Source organism: Siniperca chuatsi, linkage group LG12, assembly GCF_020085105.1.
Source record: "Siniperca chuatsi isolate FFG_IHB_CAS linkage group LG12, ASM2008510v1, whole genome shotgun sequence".
Lineage (NCBI taxonomy): Eukaryota > Metazoa > Chordata > Actinopteri > Centrarchiformes > Sinipercidae > Siniperca > Siniperca chuatsi.
Genome location: NC_058053.1, coordinates 18,309,388 through 18,334,285, shown reverse-complemented (window position 1 = coordinate 18,334,285; position 24,898 = coordinate 18,309,388). Strand labels below are relative to the sequence as shown.

Here is a 24,898-nt window from a genome sequence, read left to right as displayed (position 1 = left end):
GCTAACATTTGCTAATTAGCACTAAACACAAAGTACAGCAGAAGCTGGTGGGAATGTAATTAGTATTTACTTATAAATTTAGAGCTTATGTTGGTGCTTTATGAAAAGCAGCTAGTGTGGCTAAAAATGTGGCTTCTGGCTGCTGTAAACGATCCCACCAGTGTGATCATCATGTAACTGAACCCCAATAAAAAGACAAAGCACATGTCAAAACACCTGGAAAATGGTTTAATGATGTTTACAACAAAAGAGAACTGTACATTAACAGTAAAAGATTATCTTTATATGTGTATAAAAACAAAACAAACAAAAATACAGCAGACAAATGCATCAAAACCTACTATGTATCCTGATTCACATACTTAAAACTTCTACACAATCTTTCAGTTTTATGCTGCCATAACTGGAGGCAGGTTTTTGTGTTTGTTAGTTATTTTCTTGTAGTCAGATCAGAGCAGTGTCCCTCAGAGCTGTTGTCCACGATGGGAACCAGAACTGTTTACATTACAGTCCTGGAAAGACAATTCTTATCAGACTGCAGAATTAAAAAAAGGGAAATAAAATCGGGGACACATTCCTTTAGATGAGCCCAAGCTTCCTACGTGAGAATGTTTTACAGAATGCATTTCTTGAAACACAGACGTAATATGTACATGGTTGGCGTTTTTTTTTCTCCTCATTTTCTCTCTTGTTAAAAGCCATGGTCACTTGGGCTGTGAACTGATAAATCACACACATGACACACCCAAAAACATACAAAAATACTATATCTTTAACCTACCAAGAGTAAGACAGTTCTGCAATTAGTTCCATGCTGTGACAGAAAAAAGAGATTACAACAAACAAACGAGAAACAGACGCTTTTCACGCAAGTTTTTCTCAGAAATATACCAAAATATACATCTAAGCTTTGGAATTACTGAGGCTAGGACTAAAGCCAGTGCTGGGTTTGTCTCTTAATACACATGCTGCAGGGTGGACGGGAGAGAAAAACAGCGAGAGAAAGACACAGGACAGAGAGATATCTTTGGTATCTGCATTTGTCAAAAGTTAAATATTTGGATTTTTGCTTTGGGATAGCGCTTGTGAGGTCCTACAACCTCACTTGGAGTAAAGCATTAAAGAAAGTGTCACTGAAGCCCGTCGGCCAGAGTTTTGAGCCGGAGGGACACAGTCCATGCAGAGTGAAGGACCATGATGCATAGTGTCACAGCTGATCAGAGTCTGTAGTGGTGAGACGATGTCAAAGGAGAGAGCAGAAGAAGGGACAAGGGAGGAGGTGGAGGAGGAATGGCGACACAGCATTGAGTTTTAGTGACCGCAGGATGTGTATTCCTGGAGACAACAGGGTAAATGTCCTGGGACTATACAGTGTACAGATGATGAGGAAGAGACAGACACACTGTGAGAGGCAGGAACAGCATTTTCACCACAGTCCTTGAGAGAGAGAGAGACAGAGAGAGAGAGAGTGGAGGGGGAACATCCTAGCAACAGCACTCAATACAGACAAACATACAGAGTCCTGAGCATGTACAGTGTGCACAGGATCAACCCTCAGTGTGTATTAATAAACATCACCCAGCTACCACCAGATTGGTTCGTGTCTGTCGGAGAAGCCCGCTCAGCCCCTGTTCAACCCGCCCCCTCCGATCCCCGCCCACAGGCACTGAAACCGCAGCACCGACAGGATGCCGGCGTGTTTCCGGGCGGATACACATTTGCATGCAATAAAAAGCTTTACAGATGAATTGAGGACTCGGGTGAGAGCGTGCAGCCGGGACTTGATGCTGAGCAGTGAGGCAGGGATGGGGCGGGAGATGGGTGTCGTTCATATACAATCAAGTTAGAAGTCTTTGGTTAATGTTGGTACCACAGGAAAGCGAGAGCGGGCTTGCGACAGTGCACCGCCATATGGGAAGACAAGTACATACCTGTACCTGGTCAGAGTGAAAACAAATGATATATATTTTTTATATATTCTAAAAAATCCTAAAAAAAAAACAACAAAAAAAACAAAACAGGATTGTCAAACTTAAAGTGTTCAAACATGGAGGGGTGGTCTATTTATATAACGAAAAGTAACTTTTAACTGACAGTAAAGGAATACAATACATTAAAAATAAACTTTTATCTCAAGTTACAACAATTCATTTCCATCCAATGCTGAAATACATCAGTGTGCAGCATAAAAACACCAAATTGTGAAAGAAAAACAGCAGACATTCATGAGTACTGGTATGTATTCTGTCTTCCCCTTGTGGTGGCATTTTTCGCAACCCCTTCACGAAGTACAGGTATGAACGGGCTTCTCCACTGACACAAGTTTGTGTATTTTCATAATTTTTTTTTTGTGATTTTTTTTTTTTAATATTTGTATTTCTTAAGTAGATTAAAGCAGGTTTCACTCAGTCTTGAGTTAGAAATGAGGTATACAACAGCTCCATTTTGCCTTACTGGTGCTCCACACTTCCTTCGTCAACGTTAAAAAACCAGCAAACCAGTGTGGTGGGTCGACATACTGCAACTTGATGCATGGCTGATCCACAAGAACATCTTGAAATCTCATGTAATGAAACTAAAGCATTAAAGCCAAGCCAGTGCTAAAAAGATCATCTGTTGACATTAGTAGAGAAGTATGACCACAAACTGTAGTTTTACCTTTATAAACCAAATACTGGCTTGCTTATAGGCTTTAGTTAATCAGCAGAGACCCCCTCTGGACAAAAACAAATATAACTACTCTCATGTCTCACCATTTCTTTTTTTTTTCTTTTTTTAAAACTCACTCTCAAACACCTGCTGGAAGATGGAAAAAAAATGCACCACAATGGTTTGTAGACTGCCCTCCCTCTTCTCTCGTTTTTAACACACACACACACACACACACACACACACACACACACCTGCTGGAATTATTAGTAAAGCTTTTCTCACAGGTATCGTCAACCTGTCTGAGTCTCACCTAAAAAACATAGGTAGCAACATAATCACGCTCCAAAATGCCCAAAGTACACTGTATTGTTTCAGTGAAAACAATGCACCAGGTGAGCTCAACGTTCAAGCTCTCTCTCTCTCTCTCTCTCTCTCTCTCTCACCCACACACACACACACACACCAATGCTACAATGCTCATGTCTTCTACGTAACAATAAGGCATAAATGATAATGTTAATCTTCTTTGTCAAACTACGAAAGCCAGTGATCTTGCCCTCTCACACTATACAAAACAATTAAAGGCATAAAGTTTTTTTTTAAAGAAATCAAATGATTGTTAAAGACAGCACAACAAATCAAGTCCACAATGACTCAACCAAAACAAACAAACAAACAAAAAAAATCTATTAAAAGATTAAGATCAGATGCTTCAGAGTCAGGAGCGCCTGAGCAAGCCTCTCCTGTTGAAAAGACCTCGCAGATACACGACAGACACAGGTGTCAGCGACTCACGCACCTCCGAGGCGTGGTCTCAGATTACTTCTCTTATTTTTTGGTCTTGACAGTTTAAAAAAAATCCTATTTTGCAATAATAAAAAGGAAGATTTAGGGGGGGATTTTTTTTTTTTGAGTAAGCATGATAAACACTACATTCAGTCTTGATAACATACTGGTTCAAATATAAAATATGAATATCTTACAAGTGTTTATATATATATTTATATGTATAGAATTAAGAAAAGATCGTTTCTCTAATTCTTAAGTCTTTCCTCAGATAAATATTTCAGTAACATCCTATGGTGCCGATGGCAACTGGTTCATCTTGCTAGCACATGTTCAACTCTTTAGTAACTACAAACAGCACTGGAACAGGACTGAGTCCTTTAGGCCCGTTATGGCCTTAAGAGACGGGGAAACCAGCAACATGAGCAGCCAGACACCCGCTAGCTGCAAAGAGAAAGGCTTTTACTTTGGCAAGAAGGATCTCAAAATAATATTAAAACCTGGAAATACCCCATAAATAGTAGTACTAGAAAATAGCAGTAGTAGGTTGTCATTTTATGTATGGTTCCTATGTATGGTTCATCAGTATAAATTTTGAATGGCAAGCCAGACAGTACTTATACATTCTACACTGTTCTATACACAGAAATGTCTAAAGGTGAACCTTATGTTTAAGTGCTGCTGAGGTATATTCAGTCAAAATAATTCGACAACAGAAAAGAAGTACACAAGAGGATAATGTGGACAAATTTCACTGCTTACAGTCTCAGTGATTTCACTGTGGTAATTCATTTTGTTATTTGAAAGCAGCAGAACAATGCTACTTTTATGTGGGGTTTAGCTGAATGTGTAGCACATAACAGTACTTAGCCCAACACTGTGTTGGGTAAGATAATTTGGAAGGTTTTAAAACTAGTCCACAGACAGATTTAGGGAGTAGCATATTGTTTCATAACATGCTGGTTCGAAATGCTGAGAGGACGAGTAGTATGTTATCTGATGATCAGATCTATGCATTCACATAGGTGAGCCCTCTGGACGGGAGGGTCTAAAACTACAAAACCTGATTTTCAGGCTGTAGTCATAAAGCTATAGGAAAGCATGCAGGCTTCTCAACAGCTCAACTCCACCAGGAGTTTCAACAGCAAGTTGTTAAAGCTAGGTTTCTGTGATCCTTATCCAGCAGCACCAAATCAGGAATATCAGGCATTGACCAAGGAGGAAAATAATTTGTCAGTAGTGTGGAGAGTTAGAGATCGTGTGAACGGCAACTTGTGTGCTCGGACAGGCACAGCAACTACTGAGGAAAACCACTTTGGTTCAAGCTGTTGTTTTATGGCTGAATATTAGTACAAAACCAAAAAAACTGAACCTTTCAATTATGCTTCAGAAAAGTCCAAAACTGCTATCAAAATGGCCAAAACATATGAAAAAGGAAAACAAGCCATCAAATGGCAAAAAAAAAAAAAAAAAAAAAAACAGGATCAGGTATTAGGGGCGAGGGCCCGGTGATAAAAACCGATTCAAAAAGAGTAAAAGGAAACTACTTTCTCATGCCCCAACCCACCAATCCCTCTCTTTTTGGTCAGTTGTGCTGCCAATTAAAAAGCTGAGCTATGAGACACTTGGTCAAATTAAAACAAAAAAAAAGGTCATCTTTGGAAAATGATCATTAAAATATTGCATTTCTATATTCTGTTGAGAATGAAGAGAGATTCTGTACTCATAAATATATTGACTAGACTAAGCTACACCAACTACACAGCAATTATTTTAACAAATATTTTTGGTATATCTTAAAGTACGTAAGCCAGTCAAATGACTGCAGACCAAAAAAAAAAAAAAAAAAAAAAAAATTTCATTCCTCCCAAAACAGGCAGACTGCAGCTCATCAATCCAGTTTTTTGGTACAGATACTGTGCACAAGTAGATACGACGGTACTACTATTAAAAAAGAAAACAAAAACACAATACAATAACCCCATCTAGCCAATGCCACCATACATCTGGTATGATGGCCATGCCCCGTGACTAGTCCTCCTCAAAACAGACCAGTCCGCCGCAGAGCCTTGTGGATCACGCAGTCAACTGAACTCTCAGCATCTGCCTGAACTGTAGACAACACATGCAGACTTCTAACTTCTACCTCTGAATCCAAACATAATATACAGTCTTCCAAGGGACCACCATCCAAAACAAATCACCCTTAATCGGACATGGGACTGCATGTCTGCAGCTCTTTTTAAAGCTCTCAATGTTTTCAGTCATTTTCTATCAGTGTCTATGATCCACACCTAGACCGTCATTTTACAAAAGCTCTGTGGTTACTTCGCCACCACAGCGAAATGTAAAACTCAGTGTTTCCAGAAAGAGAGACTCAGAGAGACACATCTGGTCCCTCCGACCCTTAAAGCAACGATAACCTTTATATCGGCCACTTATTACTTGTTTTTAAAGCCTTATAACCACGATTAAAAATTGATAGTTAAATCTTAACTTAATATTAGAATTACAAAGTTCTGAAAATGTCAAAAAATATAGACAGCAAAGATAAAGAAAAAAAGTCTCTACAATATAACTTTGATATGATTTACATCAAAGGCCTGTCGAAAAAACCCAAAAGAGATCATTAAACATGGGGTGACACACAAATCCCCATTAGTGATGATGAATATTGTGAAATTAGTAGTAAATCAGTTTAGTCTGAATGTTAAAAGAGCAAAATCCTAAAGTTTTTGGTTAGAAGTATTTCAGAGAAAATTCTGACCTGGAAATAGGAGGATATATATATATATACAAAATGTGAACAGCTTGATGGTGCCGAGGATATTTTTCTTCCTGGACACTTGTCAAGGTTCATGAGGAGCGGCAGGCCAACAACAGTGTCCATCTGGCTACTGTTTGTGAAAAAGGAAAAAAAAATAAAACTTCCAAGAATCATAAAGGAAAAGACAGGAAACAAACTAAAAAAACAAAAAGTCAACCTCAACCTCACTTGAGGTTGTTTTCTTTTTGGTGGCAGCAAAAGAATTAAATAATGATAGATACAATGGAAATAATGTGGGGTGGTTAGTGAAGCGCAGAGCCTATATTAAACGACCTCCCTATTCCCTACGTGGTGTGATAGGAGTAGTGCACGACATAAAAAATAGGGCGTTATTCAGGATGCAGCTCGACTGGCTTCACTGAGCCTTGGAGGCAGTGGTAATGGTCGAGGCTTGCACAGGCACAGCAGCCGTGGTGGCTTGATGATGACCATCGGCAGTGACCTGGAGCCCCCCCGCCCCCGCCGACACCAGGCTGACGGGGTTGCTGGTGAGCAGCGACAGGTTCTGGGGGTTCAGGAAGAGCGGCGTGGTCACCAGGTTGGGCGTGTTACCAGCAGAGGTGTTGGCGAACAGCAGGTTACTGCCATCCAGAGAAGTGATGGGGATTGTGCCGCTCGATGCCAGAGCTGTGGAGAAGATAGAGAAGTCGGTAATCAGTTGCCATATATGAAGGACCAAACCTACCATATGAGTCAAAAAGTAAATCAATAAAAATAATTTAATTGATTTAAAAATAAGAGTTTTTACTGTCACTGCAGGATTTTTCCTTCTGCAGGATTTGTTTTTTCATCATCAAAATTTATTATCGCTTAGCAGGATTAATTTCTCTTTTCACAGAAGTAATTTTCTCTCAGCAGGATTAACCTCATGGGCGTGGCTGTTAATAATGCTGTTAATATGCAAATGCATTGTGTCCTCATTAAATTTTTGCTTTCATTATACAGATTATATTAACAATGGGTTATCTTGATAAACCATCATCATTATTATCATTATCATCATCATCATCATCTATGTAAATGTGTTATTTTGTTCATTTATATATTCAATATTGGCCATTGCATTTACTGATTAATTAATTCATCTGTTTCCTAATATGTCAGGTTTGGTATTGCATACCAAAAAGGTTTCCAAACCTGGCCTCAAAACATTTGCTACCTGGCCTCAAGGAAATTATATGATTTCTCAAAAAGCTCTGAATAATAATATATACATTTATCTGCTATTATAGGCTATTTTTGTGGTAAAATACTCTTGAACTTATCCCAGTTTGTACTGCATTTTTCCTCATCACCGTCTGGACATGCTACCAACAACTACACAGATTTTTAAATTAGGTCATCAGTACATGATGTAACCAGTCCATCATCACCACCTTTCAGCATTCAGCAGTACATAAAATCTGGGTGAGAACACTACCTGGGTGTTGCTGAGAGGTCTATGTGTGTTTTTTAAATTTAGTAAGTAACCATTATGACATGCTCCGCAGAGCAAACAATGTTAGTTTGAACATGTAGTTCCGTTTTTATGCTTGAGGTTTGTCTTTTCTGTCTCTGTAAAGACAAACCAGCCCAACCCCGGTCAGCTGACCTGCAACAAAACAATACAAAAACGGGCTGTGGTGCAAAAAAAAGGTTGGGAACCCCGGCTCCATACCAAGCAACTACCTATGAAACTGGGTATGCATTGTGTGTGTATTGTCTCAGATTTGAAAATATTTGCACAGTCAGTATTTAATATATTGTCATAACATTGGTACACACCTTGGATGGTAGCTAGGGTGCTGTTGCTCATGAGGGCAGGACTCAGTGCACTGCCAAGGCCACCAGGAGTCAGACTGAGCAGGGCCCCCCTGGACATGACAATATCATTTAGATCAATAGAGAGGACACCACTGAGTGAACTCCACAGAAGTAATAATCAGAGGCCTTGTTTGAACATGACCAATACGAACCCTGGAGCGAACTGGGAAGAGGCCATCAGTCCTGGGTTGAGCCCTGCAGCAGCAGCAGCCATAGCAGCAAAGCTGGCACTGGTGGGTAACTGGGCAGCACCCTGCAGCGCCGCGGACAACCCTGGAGCCGTCACCATCACCTGACCCGTCCCTAAAGTGGTGGCCAAGGAGGTAGGCGCCTGGGTGAAGATGGTTTGCGCCTGAGTGCCAGCCTTGCTCTCTGTGGTCGTGGACTGAATAGTTGTTGGCGACGGGCTTAAAGACGGAGAGCTGGTTGCTGTAGTAACCATAGGTGCAGTGGAGATGACGGATGCTGTGTTTGTGCCTTTGAGGGAGGGTGGGGAGAAAACATAGGTTAACCTTAAATTCTATTATTATGTGTGATTAGATACACACTTTCATTAAGGCAAATACACACACCTGTGAAAGACAAACTGGAGACGCTGGTGGTGGTAAGAGGCATCACTGTGTTTACAGTCAGAGTGGTGGGTGTGTTAATAGTTGGACTGCTCACAAGGCTTGCTGTGCTGGCCACCTGGGCAACAGAATAACAGGGAGAATTGAATGAGCTACAAACAAATATAGCTACAAACAAATATAATGAACCTTTTGGCATTGTAGCTAATTCCAGAGAACAAATAACAAAAACCATATGTCATGATAAACCTCCAAATGAAATGCAGTGTAACTGATCCTGAAATTGATCCAGGAACGCAACAGGAATTGAAGAATCTTCCTCCGCATCTAGAAAACAATCCTTGAAGAGTCACTTAAGTGTGGGTGTGTCCATCCTTACCAAAGGGCTACTGGGGGTAAAGATGGTTTTGATGGGGGTGTTGCCTCCACCACTGTTACCACTGCTGGGTGGGTTAATCCTCTTTTCTTTCTGCCGGCGATTGCAGAACCAGACCCGAATCACCTCCTTCTCCATGTTGAGCTGGTCAGCGATCATGGTGATCTCCTCAGAGGTAGGTTTTTGGTTCTGCTTGAAGAGGGCAAAAAAGCCAGGGATTCCCTGTCAGCACTGAGGTGACTACTGCTTTTTAATTTTGCTGCTAAGTAAGATCTATCAAAGAGTTAGGCACTAGGACCAAAAAATTATAACATGATCATTTTACATTTTTTACTGACTAAACACTTCATGGTAAGCAAAAACTTAGTTTTCCTCCTTAGATCAATATTGTTAACTTCAGGAATAGTTTCTCACCTCCAGAAAGCTCTTTTCTAAGGCCACTCGGATGTTGGTCTCAATACTGGTCCTCTTCTTCCGTCTGCGGTTAATCCCCTCTATGCCCATGCCCGGGGAGCCCAGGGCACTGGGGCTGGACAGGGACTGGTCAGATGTCAGGTTCTCTGCACAAACAGTACCGACACAAAGGAAAGGAAGGGAGGTAAAGACAAGGTAAAGATACACAACCCACGCTGCCCTTTGCCCATTACATGAGACCAATACAGATGTGAGGAAAACAAAGAATGCATATGCAAAGTGCTTCTGTATCACTCATTCAGGTGGGTTCAGGGACAAACCTGCATCATTGAGCCACTTCTCCAGTAATGGCTTGAGTTTGCACATGTTCTTAAAGCTCAGATTCAAGGCCTCAAAGCGAGAGATGGTAGTTTGACTGAAGTCATTTCCATACAGCTTCCCCATGGCCAGGCCGACATCCCCCTGGTGAGAAGGAGGGAAACGGAGAGAGAGACAGAGACACATGAAAAATGTAATAACCTGCATCACAAATAATTTTAACTGCAGCTAAGACTCACCTATAATAAGGAGGTAATTATTGCAATTATTTTTAAATGCAATTATTGCATTTGAGTATGAGAATATCCACAGAAGAAATAAAGAAAAAAAGAAATAAATACATGGAAATGTAAATCTAACAATCACTGAATCTGTGAGGATCAATTAGTCAATTCATTCTTACACACACACACACACACACACACACACACACCTGTGTGAAGCCCAGTTTGATACGCCTCTGTTTGAAGGTCTTGGCAAACTGTTCCAGTTCCTCCAGATCACTAGGCTCCTCCAGAGTGGGGGTATCCAACCGTTTGGGTGGTGTCTGACTGTGGGGCAGGGACTGAATAGGTGTGGCTGCTGTTGTGCGGGTTGGAGTTGCAGGCTGCAGAGGACAGCAAAATACAAAATGGAATTGTTATTAAAAGGTTAAGAAGAATCAGCAAAGGGGAAATGTAGAAGAATATAAAGTGGGGAAAAAAACGCATCAAGCAAATATATAAACATTGGCTTTGTGATGTGTTTTTATTTAAACTCCTGGATTATAGCTGAAAAAGTGTAAGCACTGCCAGTATAACTGAAACACATTTTTGAGAGTTTAAAAGAGCCGCTTGCATCATTACCAACCTGAGTTGCAAGGGTGATGCTTGGTTGAGTTGGCAGGAGGTTAGCTTGGCTTTGAGGTAGTTGAGTTAGAAGACTCTGGGCTTGCAATATGCCTACAGAGTGAAAGTCAAGGGAGTTAAGATAAAAAGAATACCTCTATAACAATCAAATACTTGGTATATATTTATTTTCTTAATTCTGCATGCAAATTAAACACTACAATGTTTTACTTACCCTGTTGGGTCTGCGGTGTCTGTGAGATGATGAACTGAGCGGGCTGCAGTGATGTGGCGATCGGGTGGCCAGGCTGCACCAGAACAAACTGAGGCAGACTTAGATGATTCTGCTGCTGTAGCTGCTGCAAGAAAAAACAATTATCACTAGAACCATGTAGAGAAATTAGCTTTTATAACATACACCAGACTAAATTACATCTCCACAGCATTGCAAGTGTTGCTGTGGCGCCATTACAACTCAATTTCTCACAACTGGAAAACATACATACTAATTTTGGTTTTTGTCAGACTATAAAGTGAATTACAATATTGTCTTTCTGATCATTTTATTCTAATGAACAGGGTACATCTATCAAGCCAATAAATATAATATATACCAACCAATGCTGAATTTGTATTTAGTTATTTGCAGTAACATAGTTTAATGCCGCTGTATATATTCATGTGGAGGAGTTCTTTAATTTAAAAACAATTCCCAGCTACTCTGCTGTCTTAAAACCATTCTCCTGGCCAAAGCCATTACCACAGATAGTCAGCACTGTTTGTCTAGTCTGAAACCTAAACATGAGTTATTTATTAAATTTCCATATTATCCACATTTTAGTTAGGGAACAGCTACCTGATTTTCCAGAAAGACAGTCAGCAGTTGATTCTAGTAGTAAAAAAATAATCAGTCAGTCATACGTTCTGATCCACTACAGACTCCTCATCTATAACATGTGTATTCTCTGTTTGGAACCATTATTCATATGAGATACAGTATGTTTATAAATGCAGTTTAATTTTGATCCTGATAAAAAATGTGTTCACTTAACACAGAAACTAACCTAACCCTGGAGGTTTGCTTCAGCGCAAATCATTTTCACAACAAAAACTAAAATAAATTATTCAAATCTCTTATTTGACATTTATAAAGCCAGATGTAACCTGTCAGGATTTACGTTTGAAAACAGAATGGAAACTTGGCAATACCAAGCATTTATTTATGACTATAATACACAGTGTTTTCAAATTTAGCCTTCTCATGGGGTTTCTTAATCAAGTTGAAATGACATATACTGTAACTCTTATATTTCTTTGAAATCTAACTGTGGAAATTATTCCACTAGAACAGAATTTAAGTATCTAAATTACACAGTCAGCTTTAGGGGTGTGACGAGATCTCGTGCCATGAGATCTCGCAATATTAAAACATGACAATATTTCTCATTGAGCTGAAATGCTGTCTCGCAGAGTAGTAGCCCATCCAGCTGCAACCCGCATGACGTCGTATTCTGACGATATTAGCATTGAAGATGCCCTGCCACTTTTAAATTGTTTGTGTGGCAGCATTTTGGGTACCCAGTGGAAATAATAAACAGAATATGTAAGCACTGTAAGAAAACACTGCCATACGCCGAGGCAAACATGAACACTATGCAGAGACACCTAACGAACCACCACAGCTCTATACTAAAATCAACTGTGCCTGTGAAGAAAGGCCAGGCAATGCTGAGTCAAGTCCTAGAGCCATGGCAATAACGAGAGACATCAGCATATTCACTGCAGCTGATATGAGGCCATTTTCCATAGTTCATGCATGCAAAGTTATAAAACATTGCATCAACAAAATGCACCTGCATTGTTTTGAGATAAAAGTCTCGTTCTCGTGAGCTGAGTGTATCGTCACACCCCTAGTCAGCTTCCTTCAAACCGTTTAGGGCTGCAAGTTTACATTCAGGAAGTTTTGTTAAAATATTTGCAGAAACTCTGGTGCATGCGTGATTGTGTCTTACAGGGGCGATCTGGATGGGCTGTGACAGGGGCAGCTGGGTAATGGGTGTGGCTGCAGAGGCTGAGATGCTGGCTCCAGTGGTGCTGTTCTGCTGGCTGGCTGAATGCTGCACGGCTGCAGCCAGGAGCTGAGCTTGAGCCTGCTGGATCAACAGCTGCTGCTGCGCTGGGGTTAGGGTCAACTGAAGAGCCAAGAAAGAGAGACAGAGACAAAGATGGACAGACAGAGGAACGCAGTAGTGACAGGAGGTCAGAGAGAGAGGAAACAAAGAAAGAAAGTAAGTAAGTAGCATCTTGACAAATCAGTTTTATGTTACATCAGAGATTGGATGAGTTAGTTTTGTCACGATACTTGAGTTTTGACTTCAATACCCATGGAAAGTTTAATATCTAACAGAATGATAACTACTGCAATACCACAGTGGGATATTACAAAAATGCGTGTCATTTGTGACACACTTTACACAATAGTCGTGACATGTCAGCTAGGAATCTGTCTTCATTAAGTACAAGAGGATAAACACTTAATTAACAACAGGTGGATGCAGGTGGATGTTTGATGCTGTTGCCAACAGTTTAAATGGCTGTTCCAGTTTACTATCAACTAGTAAACTAGACTAACTAGACTGTCTATTCCAATTTCTCCTTTATTTTATTATTCCAATTTGTATGAACACAGCCTTACAGATGACACTGAAGCAGTCAAAGTACTGACTGTTCATCTAAATGTTTCTATTTAATTTAACTTTTCATAAAGATATCAAAGTAGTCCTGAAACTTTCTTTATCGTGGCAACACTAATATGAGCCCAGAGAGGCAAATGGAGAGAAGACTCATGCAGCTGAGCCAGGCACAAGTGCAAATGAGCATGTTGATGTGATGTTCAAGCTCATATCCACATGCACAGTAAACGTTTACTCCCGCACAGCACAATGGCAGCAGCATTCAACCCGGCCGGTCTTCTCAACTACAGTATGGCCTCTGGGAGAACATGGATATATATGAAATGTGTCATGTGGTTGGCCTGACCAAGAGTGTACAGACACATCAAAGCTATGTCCAAACACATCCCTCCATGGAAGAATTTGGATATAGCCTGACAACCACTGAGATGAACAGGCAGACAGGCAGAGGAGACACCAGCTTAAACCACAGAATCAGGGCAAGCAATCGTTTCATCAACCAATCCTTCAGTCAGGGTTGATCGTGTCCAGGTGTCACCATAGATGCATGGCTACAACTCAAAGCAATAAGGCAACAGGCCACTTACTCCAGCAATCTGTCCCCCGGCCAACATTAGCTGGGTTTGAGGCAATACGCTCTGCTGGACGGAGGTCGGAAGAGCACTCGAGTCTTCCGACTTAGACTAGTGGAGGTGAAGCAAAGAGGGAGGCTTAGAGGAAATCTTCTTACAGGCATAACTGAGCATTGTTCACAGCACAAGGTAGGCCTGGTCAAATAAGTCTCTTATTTTCATATCGTGCTGAAATAACAAGGAGATCCTAAAAGCATATTTAATTCAGACAAAAAGTAATAGTCTAAATAAAATAAAGCATAAAACTAAAAATACAATGAAAAATCAAATCTCTGTGCTACCTGAGTGGCTTTCTGAGGATGAGCCTTTAATCTTTGAGCAGGGAGAGGAATTTGAATTAAAAGGAAGTGAGAAAGTGGGTATTTAAAATGTGCTGCAGCCTTCAGAGACAAGGAAAGTGAATGGGAAGGGAGGGGAGAGTTGAGATGCTAATTAAAATAACTGTTTTGCAGTGCATGTAAATTCTGCATAGATTTGCATATTCTCGGCCATCTGTTTCCGAGCAACCGCAGAGCAGCTAATTAGCATACAGGCTTGATTAATCTGCCGTGTTGCCAGGCGACACAAGGAGAGCCTGGCTCATTTAAATGAACTCTTTCTGCTTCTGCATGCGTATGTGTGAGTGCATATGAGCATACCTCTGTTCAAACTTCATACCTTTATTTCACTGTAAAACTACAATTAAGCTGTGTCACTACACCAAGAAATTATCTGTTAGACATCTGCTACACATCTGCATAGGACAACACAAAGTTACTTAAGGTAAAGTGTGTGATGGTGTGCATCATGTGTATCATGTGTTACCTGTTGGAGGAGGGCTTGTGCATGTGCATTAGTGATTGCACTTGTGGTTGGCACCATCTGCCTATGAAAGTCCAATCCATTGGTTTGGATTCCTGAGGACAGAAATACAGCTAATGAAACATGCTGTCAGAGGAGCGCAAAGATGTTTTATTATTATTATTATTATTATTATTATTATAATAATCAAGGCTGCTACTGGTTTAACACAAAATGAGAAACACAATACTAGAAGCCCACAGTGACCCTGTAGAGGCATACTTAGAGAACAAATTGCTGGCAGGTGCAAGGAAAACTGAGTATGACTAAAAACATATTTTTCAAAGTGACTGCATATGTAACTGCAATGATGATCCAAAGTCATTATACAGCTGCATAAATCTGCTCGAATGCAGGCTGGTGAATCATCACAGAATTAAATATTAACACTATGGGCTTACACGAAAATTGGAAGCATACATTAATATTTACTTCATTCATTGCATTCATCATTACATAATAGGAATATAAAGCATAGCACTGAATCTACAATGTTCATTCAGAGTTTCGATAATTCGTATCACAGAATCACTGAAGCACTGATACAGATCAAATTAGTGTGATATAGAATAGGCACAAGTGAGGGAAACTGCTCTGTGAGGTAAACACTTAATTTGACAAAGAGGACTGCTCACAATGATTTTGGAAAGCTGCCATGTCTTTTTTTTTTTTTTTTTTTTTTTAAATGAGTCAATAATACAAAAAGGTGGACAGTAGTGAGGTTTTTCTGAAAATGTTCATTTTGGCTATGAATTTGAAACCTGTTGAATGAGGAGGTAAAACTCGACACATCCTAATTCAGCCCTGTAAAGGAAAAAAAAAAAAAAGAGCTGGAGGTCACTCACCGGTGTTCCCGTCACCACTTTCCATTGCACATTTAGTAGTTTCTGACTGATTATTCACTTTAGCATCTGGAAGAGCCAGACAGAAACATAGTGAGACAAACTCACACCCACTGCCAGGAAAACATAACAACCCTGTCTCAATGATAAGAGGAGTGCTCTCACTTTTGTCACCCGAATATATGCCATAATTGCCTGATATTCCTATTCTGCAATACAGCATTTCAGTCACATTCACCATTCAAAGCAGCGAACAGCATTACCGAGCAAAATTAATCGCCAAGACAATACAACAGCGTTTACAGTCATGGGACTGAAGAAAGAATGACATAATAACTGATGTCACATTGATACAATAAACGCTTTTAAGTAATATTTTAATGCAAAGTGTGCCAGATCAACCTTTCCGATTTCACACAAGGACGCGAGGCAACAACCAAGCTGAGCTCCATCACAACCTCATCAAAAACTCACCCGCTCTTGCTCCACCTGTGTTTTCCAGCATGGTTGCAGAACCTATCATGGAAAATTGCCTCTGCCGGGCAAACCCACTGACAGGGTGTCCGGCGCTCTGTTCCTCCTCCCACTCCTCCCTCTCTTCACTCCACTGGTCAGCAGCGAGCAGAGTTCAATACAACCAGAGCGACACACAGACACAGTGGCACTGTCCACTGCACGGTTCAGTGAATAACACTGGGATACGCACACTGGGAAAGCCAACAGGGTTTAGGCAAACAGCTCTCCTTCCCTCTCTCTCTGTACTCTTTTCTTTTCTTATAGCTCTGCCCCTCTCTCTTTTACAGAGCCTACTTCGCTCTCCATTTCTTTCTCCCTCCCTCTCCCTCTCTCTCTCTCTCTCTCTCTTTTGCCAAGATTGTCTATACTTCTCAAAAAGTTCACCCTCTCCCTCTTGCTGGAATGAAACAAACGACAAGTGCAGCTGGCGGCCTCCTCCAACTCTGCTCCCCTTCCTCCAACTCTATAATGAAGCATAATCAGTATTCAGCTGATTAAAGCCGTATGCAAATCTGCCCCTGCCTCGTTAGCAATGCAAGGCTTTGAAGTCCTGCGAGCGACGCATTTCACACCGGGCTCTGAAAGCTTTCTGCATAATTTAAACCCCTATAAATATTTATCAGCTCATTAGCATATTAATTGGATGGCTTTTTGGAGGACGATAAAAAACAGGGGAATAAGGACGACACAGAGGGGAGAAAAAAGTGCTCAAACTAGCACTTGGAGCAGCAGAGGGTGGGGAGGCAGCAGCACAAGACCAATTATTGTGCGAGTGCGCAGCTAAAAAGTAATTAGCTAAGAGCAGGTAAAGGACTGAAGATATCCCAGAATGCAGTGTGAGGCCTGTCGGCGGTGGTCTGGGCATGTTAGCAAGGCGGACTGCATTAACAGAACGTCTAAGACTGCTCGTTCGGAGTATCTCCAGGAGTCATGGAGACCCGGCCTAACTGCTAAAAAGGGAGGGGGCGGGGGGGTCTGGGATATGAGTGGGAGGGGGACTCGCTCAATCGGAAATAAATAACTCCACATTAATCCACCACAAGCCTGTCATTACTGCTAGACCCCCTGTGGCTAAAGCATTCCACAGCGAGCGACTACAGAGAGTGGGTGGCGGACTGTTGCTGTGTATGTTTATGAAGTGTTTAGGGATTAGCATATTTAGATTAGCTTTACATTCCATTAGTATTTCATTTTGGAGCCCTTTTAAATTCATTTAATACAGCAGGGAAACAGCCCTGCTATGGTGCTGCACAGGTGTTCAGTGAATCTGAATGACTGAACTGGAATGCATGGCTGTATTGTGGTCTACAGGGGAAGGAGCTTAACAACTAAATCTAAAAAAAATAATTTGTCTGATGTCCCTAAAAGCCAAAGAAAAAGCAGTAACCCCTTCACCAACACTACTCATCATGTTCCAAATGTGTTCTTTTGAACTGATTATAAACAGGATGTTATTTAACATTATTAAATAGGGCTGCAACTAAAAATTATTTTCATTATTTTCTTGATCGATTAATAGATTGTCTATTAAATGTCTGAAAATAGTGAGAAATGCCTCTAACAATTTATGTAAGCTAAGGGTGACATCTTAAAATTGCTTGTTTTGTAGTCCAAAACCAAAAGATAAGAGTTTACAATTATATAAATCGCAGTAAAGCAGAAGTAGAAAAATGACTTAAAATAGTCACCCACTTAATTAATCAATTAATTGTTTCAGATCTACTATTAATTGCATAAAAGTGCATACTGTTGTCATATTTTTTTTATCATAAAAGACATAATAATACTGGAATTCTCGATTAAGCTTGGTCTCTGTTTTCTTTTTCCAGTGGGTTTGGCTAAAAATACCACTTGGAGTGGCAGAAGTTAGATGTTTCAACCATTTTTCTCAGAAGATCATTGGTCCCAACCTATCAAGCATCAGTGATATCCGTGAGGTGAGGTGCCTGCACAGAGCCCAAAGGATACTAAAGGACAGTGCCCACCCAGCCAGCTGTTCACCCTGCTGCCGTCTGGCAAGAGATACAGAAGTGTCCGCTGCCGTAGCACCAGATTACAGAGCAGCTTCTTCCTTCAGGCTGTGAGACTACTTAATTCATCCTCAGCACTCCACCATGTAAAATAGTTTTCATTTCTATGACTTATTATTTCTATGATTTATTATTTATTCACTGATCTATTGTATATAATTTATCATAAAGGGAACTACAAAACAAAATCTCATTATACAAGCCTGGGTTTTAAAATGATCAATAAATCTATCTTGTATTACTTTGAGCTGTCTATTTCTGCTCCCATACAACCTCGGTTTCACAAACTCTCAATCCGATTGGTGATGTTACGGTGTTACAACTGACTCCGGTTGGTGGGAGGCACGTAGTTTATTGATTATTATGACAATAAATATACTAAAGATCAGCCTAACACCAATTTGTAATCCCAGTTATGTGTCTATAACTCTCAATTAATCCCCTGGTTGTTTTTTTAGATTATTTGTTAAGCCTATGAAATGTCATAAAGTTGTGAAAAATGCTCTTGAAAAACCAAAGGTGACATCTTCAAATGCCTTGTTTTGTCTGACCAAAAGTCCAAAGCCCAAATACGTTCAGTTTACTATGATATATGATGCAGAAAAGCAGCCTTATCCTCCCATTTGAGAAGCTGTCTCTAGTTCTGGTAACTGCTAAGTATCCCTGTTTGGAAACCACTGCCCTAAACAATAAATTAACCCTGCATTATACTCCATACCACTCTCACACTCTTCAAACAACGCAGTGTTTAGTTTAACTCCAGCCGACTCTTTACCAAGATGGCCACTGTAAGATCTATGCAGATGCCACACTAGTGTAAAAAAAAAAAAAAAAAAAAAAAACTGGAAGGGGTTCGCCTTTGTGATCTCTTCAACTATCACATCATGCAACCAAACAAGAAAACAAAGAAGTGAATGCAAAGGCAGTTATAAGCAGTGCACTTCAACACATGTACAGTTGCTTGGTTGAATGGTTTGCAAAACCCTGCTGTGGAACAATGCATTACACAAATATCCCGCGAAGAGAATTTTAAATAAGTACCTCATTAGCACTGTAATACGGAAAGGCTGGCTGAATACTGCAGAGCCGTTAATGTGAGCAGAGAGATTGAACATGAGACAGAGCAAAACTTAATTAGCACATCCACATTATGCCCTACTATCTATATTCTTTATCTTAAAACACAGAATACATCAAGACCACTTTTCCAAATCTGGACCTGTCTGAGCACTAAGCTGATTTTGGCATGGTTAGGATGTATGGTCACGACAGATAATTGTTTTCAATTTGAGGGAATTAATAATAAAACAACCTAAAGCTTCCTCCTTTAATGCAGACACAACATGAATATCCAAACAATTTTAAATGGCTTTTAACACCAGTCAACATATTAAACCAACACAATCTGACCAGTATAGTACAAACAGCCACACTAGACTGAGCTGGAAAATACAGGTTGCAGTGTAATTTGATGAACAGCAATGGGGCTAACACCAGTCTAAGCTCCTGTGGTATCTCTTGGGTGGTCATTAGCCAACTGTCTATAGGCTAAGTGGAAAACTCAATCTAACTAAATAAAAGTGAAGTTTCTAGGGGGTGGCAAGTATGAATATTGAATGATGAGTAGGAATATGAATCCACATATAAATTCACCACCTAGGAAGCTGATATTAGCATTAACTGATGGTTATTCATGTGGTGTTGCATATTAATTTTTGCAATCGCAAAATACTAAACTACAAAACTCTTTTTCAGATTTTACCAGAGACACTTAATTTACAGCAAAACTCTCCCACTTTTAATTTTATCTATTTAAAGAGGAGGCACATTATTTGATTAGACTGAATATTTTCTTGCAAAGGCATCTGTTTTCACAACACAGGTTTAAAGAATGAAACTGTTTGTAACATAAAAAACGTTCATGAAATTCTGGCAAATGTTTACTTGTGATCTTAATAGTTGTAGGCACATGAAAGTCATTAGAGACAACATGGTAATTGTTGCTCAGTAAATGCAACAACTTGTAGGTCATCCACTAATCATTACCTCGTCTGTGTCTACTTTTCCTGAAAGTCCCCATTTTGTAGATTATATCCTGTACCTACAAGGTAAATAATCTCTTGTACCTATAGGTATTTCCCAAAACATACCTCTTCCAAATGCTTAGCATATATCGCCTGATACAACCTGGACAGGTTAGTATGTTATTTGTCTTAAAGAAACTTTTTTCTTTTTTTAACAGATAAAGGCCAAATCTTGAGCCAAATGTCTGCTTTACCTTGCTATATTCATAATAAGGCATTCGTGCTTTGCATTGAAGTCATAGTCATGAATTGTTCACTTTACTACAGATCACCAGAAACAAAGTAGTTATCTGTTTTGAGCACACCACACAGCCCTGATTAGTTATGATTTTCTTCCTCCACATTGAGAAAGCTTGTTTGACTGGAGCCTTCATGGAGGCCTTCTCAGTACTTTGAGATGGCACGTCCTGAATTTATTACTGTGAATGATGCATTATTCATAACAACTGTGTTTACATCAATGAATATTCATGATGAAACTACAAGGCTGGAATGAGGGTGGAACTGTAAAACTAATTAAATGAGAAAAGTAGCCTAAGTGTGAGGATGACAGAATTATTTCTCATCTGTTCTTTAAGCAGCCCAGTTTAATAAGTTAATTATATATTTTTAAGTGAGCCTATTTCCAGACAGTGGATGAAATTTCACAAAATGCTAACAAACAAATCTCCTTTTCTTAAGGATATCATTTAGTATCACGACTGTGTTGCAATATATCACATATCACACCATTGCCTGTTATGTGATACCATCGTTACTGTGGGCAGAGTTACCCTGTGAATGTCCTCATAACAATGCAGGCAGGGTATTAATTTAGCGTATTTGCATTACAAAGAATACAATCTAAATCACCAGGAGGGCCCAAGACATAAAGCTGAATTTCATTATTTACACAAACCAAGCAAAGAAACACAAAAAACTGCAGTTCCATTCAATATCCTGTTTTCACTTGCAAAGACAGGTATGTCTACCTTACCATTTACTCTTCAAAACTGACAACTGCATAACCCCTATACTGCAAAGAATAGACAACATGGTCCAAGCCAGTCATAACCATCTATTTTTGAAAACTGTCACAACCTGATCTGTCACACAGGTATCCGTCTGACAGTAACGACACATTTTCAGCCGGCTTCTGTGTAAAGGCAAGTCAAAAAGTAAAGATTCTTGTATCACAGATAATAAAACCCCACCCTCTGTATTGTTACAACAGACTTCGGACTGGTTCTTTTAAAAACAAAGTAAATGGCAAACTTATCTACATGGAGTAAAAAAAGAAAAGAAAACTAAGTGCCATCAAGCTGTGTCTTGCCCTGCCATGAAGCCTGCAGAGTGAATAGTAAGAATGCCCTGCATGTTATTATTGTGGCTTTCCGGAAGTGGGCCTCACTACCCCTCCCTGTGCCCGAGGGGGGGGTACACAGGTACAATCTTTGTGTTCAGCACGACTGGGTCAAAACTCCTGCAAAACAAAGGGCACGACAGACACAAACTAAGTTTTCAAAACTGTTCAGTCAGGAGCATTAAAAAGCTGTAAATTAAATATTCTAATTAGATGGATTAACAGCCCGCCAGCACCGACCCGATGCCAAACTAACTTACTTCAAGTAAAAAAAGTGCTCGGCCCAACTTCAATCCAACTGTAGTTTTAACGGCTTACACACCGGCCACGCGAGAAACACCTTTAACACAACACTGTTTCAGCAGCTAACCGCGACAAACCCGTTTGTATTTTAGCTGAAATAAATAAACGCTAACGTTAAGTTAACTGTTAGCTTCTGAACGACTGGACCGAGTTACAGAAGGTAGCCAGTTAGCCACTCGGAAAACAACCGCTTTAAAATTTGAATAGACGACAGTATACTTTACTAACGCTGTTCAGTCAATATTGTCATAACGTGTTGTGTTGACATGCAGTTGTTGTGCCGCGCAGGATGAGCTCCAGCTTCTCGTCGGTTGAAGGAATATGCTGAAGTCCGCACTCTGGTTCAGGCAGGCCCGCATGAATAACACAACAGGCTGCCGTGGCTCCACTGCGCCGAGCACAAAAGGCTGAGGGGAAAATGCTCTGCTATAAAATCCCGTCGTGCTGAAGCACACCGAGCTGACACTGTGTAACGTGTTTAGCAAAAGCCATGTTTGCTACATTTTGATTTTTTCCCCTCAAACAGCACTGGAAAAAGAAACAAGCGCAGCCACTGTCCGGCTCGCCAAAAATGAATATGCAAACCTCTTTCAAACGCTTCAGTGTGCATCAACACAAAGCCAAGCGTTAGCAGGCGAGCTAACGCTAGCTGGCTAGCATCCTCATTTCAATCAAACTGCGTTAGTGATATATCTAAATATGTCACATATGAACCAGAGTCACGTCGGCGATTACTAATAAAATATGCTAAATTGTATTTGTCGACAGAGGTATGAATATGTAGCGGCGTACAGCCGTCTAATCACACAAAGGGGGGAGGCATGTTTCCATGTAATTTGCCGTCGCACTGCAATAGCTCGTTTCCTCCTCTGTCAAATTACAGTTGGCTAGCTGTGTGTAAACTAAAACAGCGCTGAATATCATCCCGATCCGATAGTCAATCTGCGTTTAATCTGTATCCCGTTTATCATAAATTGTGAGCAACACAGTTTGAATATGAGTATGAATATGTAAAATGCTGTAATCATTACCTGGTCCTGAACTCTCATCTTGACTCGCTGCTCCTCCGTCCGCCATTTTGAATATTTAACCCGAAATCCCAGCCCTGAGCCTGCCAGCGCTACACACACACACACACACACACACACACACACACACACACACACACACACACGCGCACACACACACACACACACACACACACACACACACACACACACACAGCGGTCCTGGGCAAAGTAGAGAGAGAGGAGTGTGTGTTATCTGTGTCTTATTTACATACTTAAATAATCATCTAGCTTTTTTTTATACTGTGGATTTGGGCGGATCCGAAAGGTCTAGTCCCAGTGTAGGCCTGCAGATACGCTAGTATCTCGGACAACAACAACAACAACAATAACAACAACAACAACAACAACATAGCACTACCAAATTCTTAAAACTGTTAATTGACCCCTGCTAGCCGACAGTGGCCTTATTTGATTTTCATTCCTCAGAGCCTTTGGTCAGGTGAAGTTATACAGTATTTATATATATTTATACATCATCTTTATCTATGACTCAGACCTAGACATTTAATAAATACAAATATATAAAATATAAAACATATTAGTTATGAGTAAAATAATTGTACCCAAAAATAATGCAGCATTACTTAAGATGCATAAAAAACTGACTGGAGTTTTATTTGTGGCTGAAAATCTAGGTGCAGCAACGTGTTTCCCATTCTTGGCTAGACGTTTTGACTTTATTTAAATAAGTTTTATCTCCAGAATGTTTTTAAAAACATATACAGTACAAAGCGTGAAGCAGCATATTGTTATAGTAGTTTGTTGTTGTCCTCTGTGTCTTGTTAGCCATGTTTTGCATTAATGTAGCCTGATGAAAGTTGCATTTTTATTTTAATTTATGTTGATTTGTTGGTACTTTAACTGTATTTATTTATCACTTACTTATTACTGAGGAAAAAAGATGCTTGGTTCACCCTCGCACCAGCTCATAGATGTCCAGAAACCATGTAATATCTTCAATAACATCCATTCAGTAACATCCATCCTAAAAAAAAAGAAAAAAGAGAGAGAGAAACAAATTATCAGATTTGTTGGTGACCTCGCCTTGACCAGAGAAAGGAAATTTCACTTCTCTAATATGTAGGGATGTGAAGTTGGGACACATTTCCTTTAATCCTAGCCACTTCCTGCATTTTGCACACTGATCTGATATTAATATACCAACAAAACCCATTAGATTACATCAGCTTCCTTGATTCACTCACCAAGCGTGCAGATTAATTTACAGGTACAATTGTAAAGGATCGTACCAGTTGTTTTGCATGTTTTACCCTTTTATTGCAGATCACAAATACTTAAGATGATATTTTTTCTGGAAAGATCCAGAAAAAAAATTAGTAAGTAGGCCTTGAGTTAAGAAGTTTTCCTGAAGTCAAGAATGAGCCTTCAAGCTCAACATGTCTTCATGAGTTTTAAACCTGCCTTTGAATGATCTGTGTATAAATAATAAATGTTTTATGACACTATAAGGATTTATGTGATTACGTGTGTTATCAGTCATTCATTACCAGCCGACAGCATTGCTGTCACCAAACAGATTATTGCAGCAGAACTTCGTTTTTTCTTCTTTCTAACCCCATTAATCATCTCATGACCCCTCAGATTTATCTTGTGACCCTTTGGAGGGGCCCGACCCCGAGGTTGGGAACCACTGGACTAAACGTCCCAAACTCTACTGGCTATAACAGTAAAACTTATACATCCATGCATCAGTATTAACAATGTAATAATGTCATATATAATAATATTTCAGTCACAGTACCAGTATTTTTTACTTTTGATACTTTAAGAATATTTTGCTCAAAAGACCTCTGTACTTTTACTTAAGTAGGATTTTGAACACAGGACTTTCACTTGTAATGGAGTACTTCATAGTGAGACATTTATGTAAGTAAAGAATCTTAATATTTCTTCCATCACTGTTTAAAGGAACAATATTATTAGTGTTGTGTAGAAATTAATTAGTCATTTGTT

The 24,898-nt window shown here is 39.9% G+C and overlaps 1 protein-coding gene across 17 annotated transcripts; it reads right to left on the bottom strand.

Annotated features, from left to right (window-relative positions):
* Positions 1-213: 213 nt before the first annotated feature.
* pou2f1b (POU class 2 homeobox 1b) lies at positions 214-22,988 on the bottom strand. 17 transcript variants are annotated; one of them, XM_044216423.1, is made up of 16 exons: positions 22,886-22,988; positions 15,583-15,648; positions 14,702-14,793; positions 13,853-13,948; positions 12,585-12,764; positions 11,429-11,461; positions 10,808-10,931; positions 10,595-10,686; positions 10,179-10,352; positions 9,748-9,889; positions 9,428-9,582; positions 9,017-9,205; positions 8,641-8,755; positions 8,221-8,545; positions 8,030-8,118; positions 214-6,892 (listed from the first exon to the last, which is right to left on the bottom strand). In XM_044216423.1, exons 1-16 carry the CDS (start codon positions 22,929-22,931, stop codon positions 6,621-6,623), a joined length of 2,190 nt encoding a protein of 729 aa, XP_044072358.1. In that variant the 5' UTR covers positions 22,932-22,988; the 3' UTR covers positions 214-6,620. The 17 variants fall into 17 exon arrangements, with proteins under 17 accessions (XP_044072358.1, XP_044072362.1, XP_044072357.1 ...); XM_044216427.1 differs by lacking the exon at positions 22,886-22,988 and adding an exon at positions 22,083-22,527; XM_044216422.1 differs by lacking the exon at positions 22,886-22,988 and adding an exon at positions 16,054-18,962.
* Between the last annotated feature and the right edge of the window lie 1,910 nt (positions 22,989-24,898).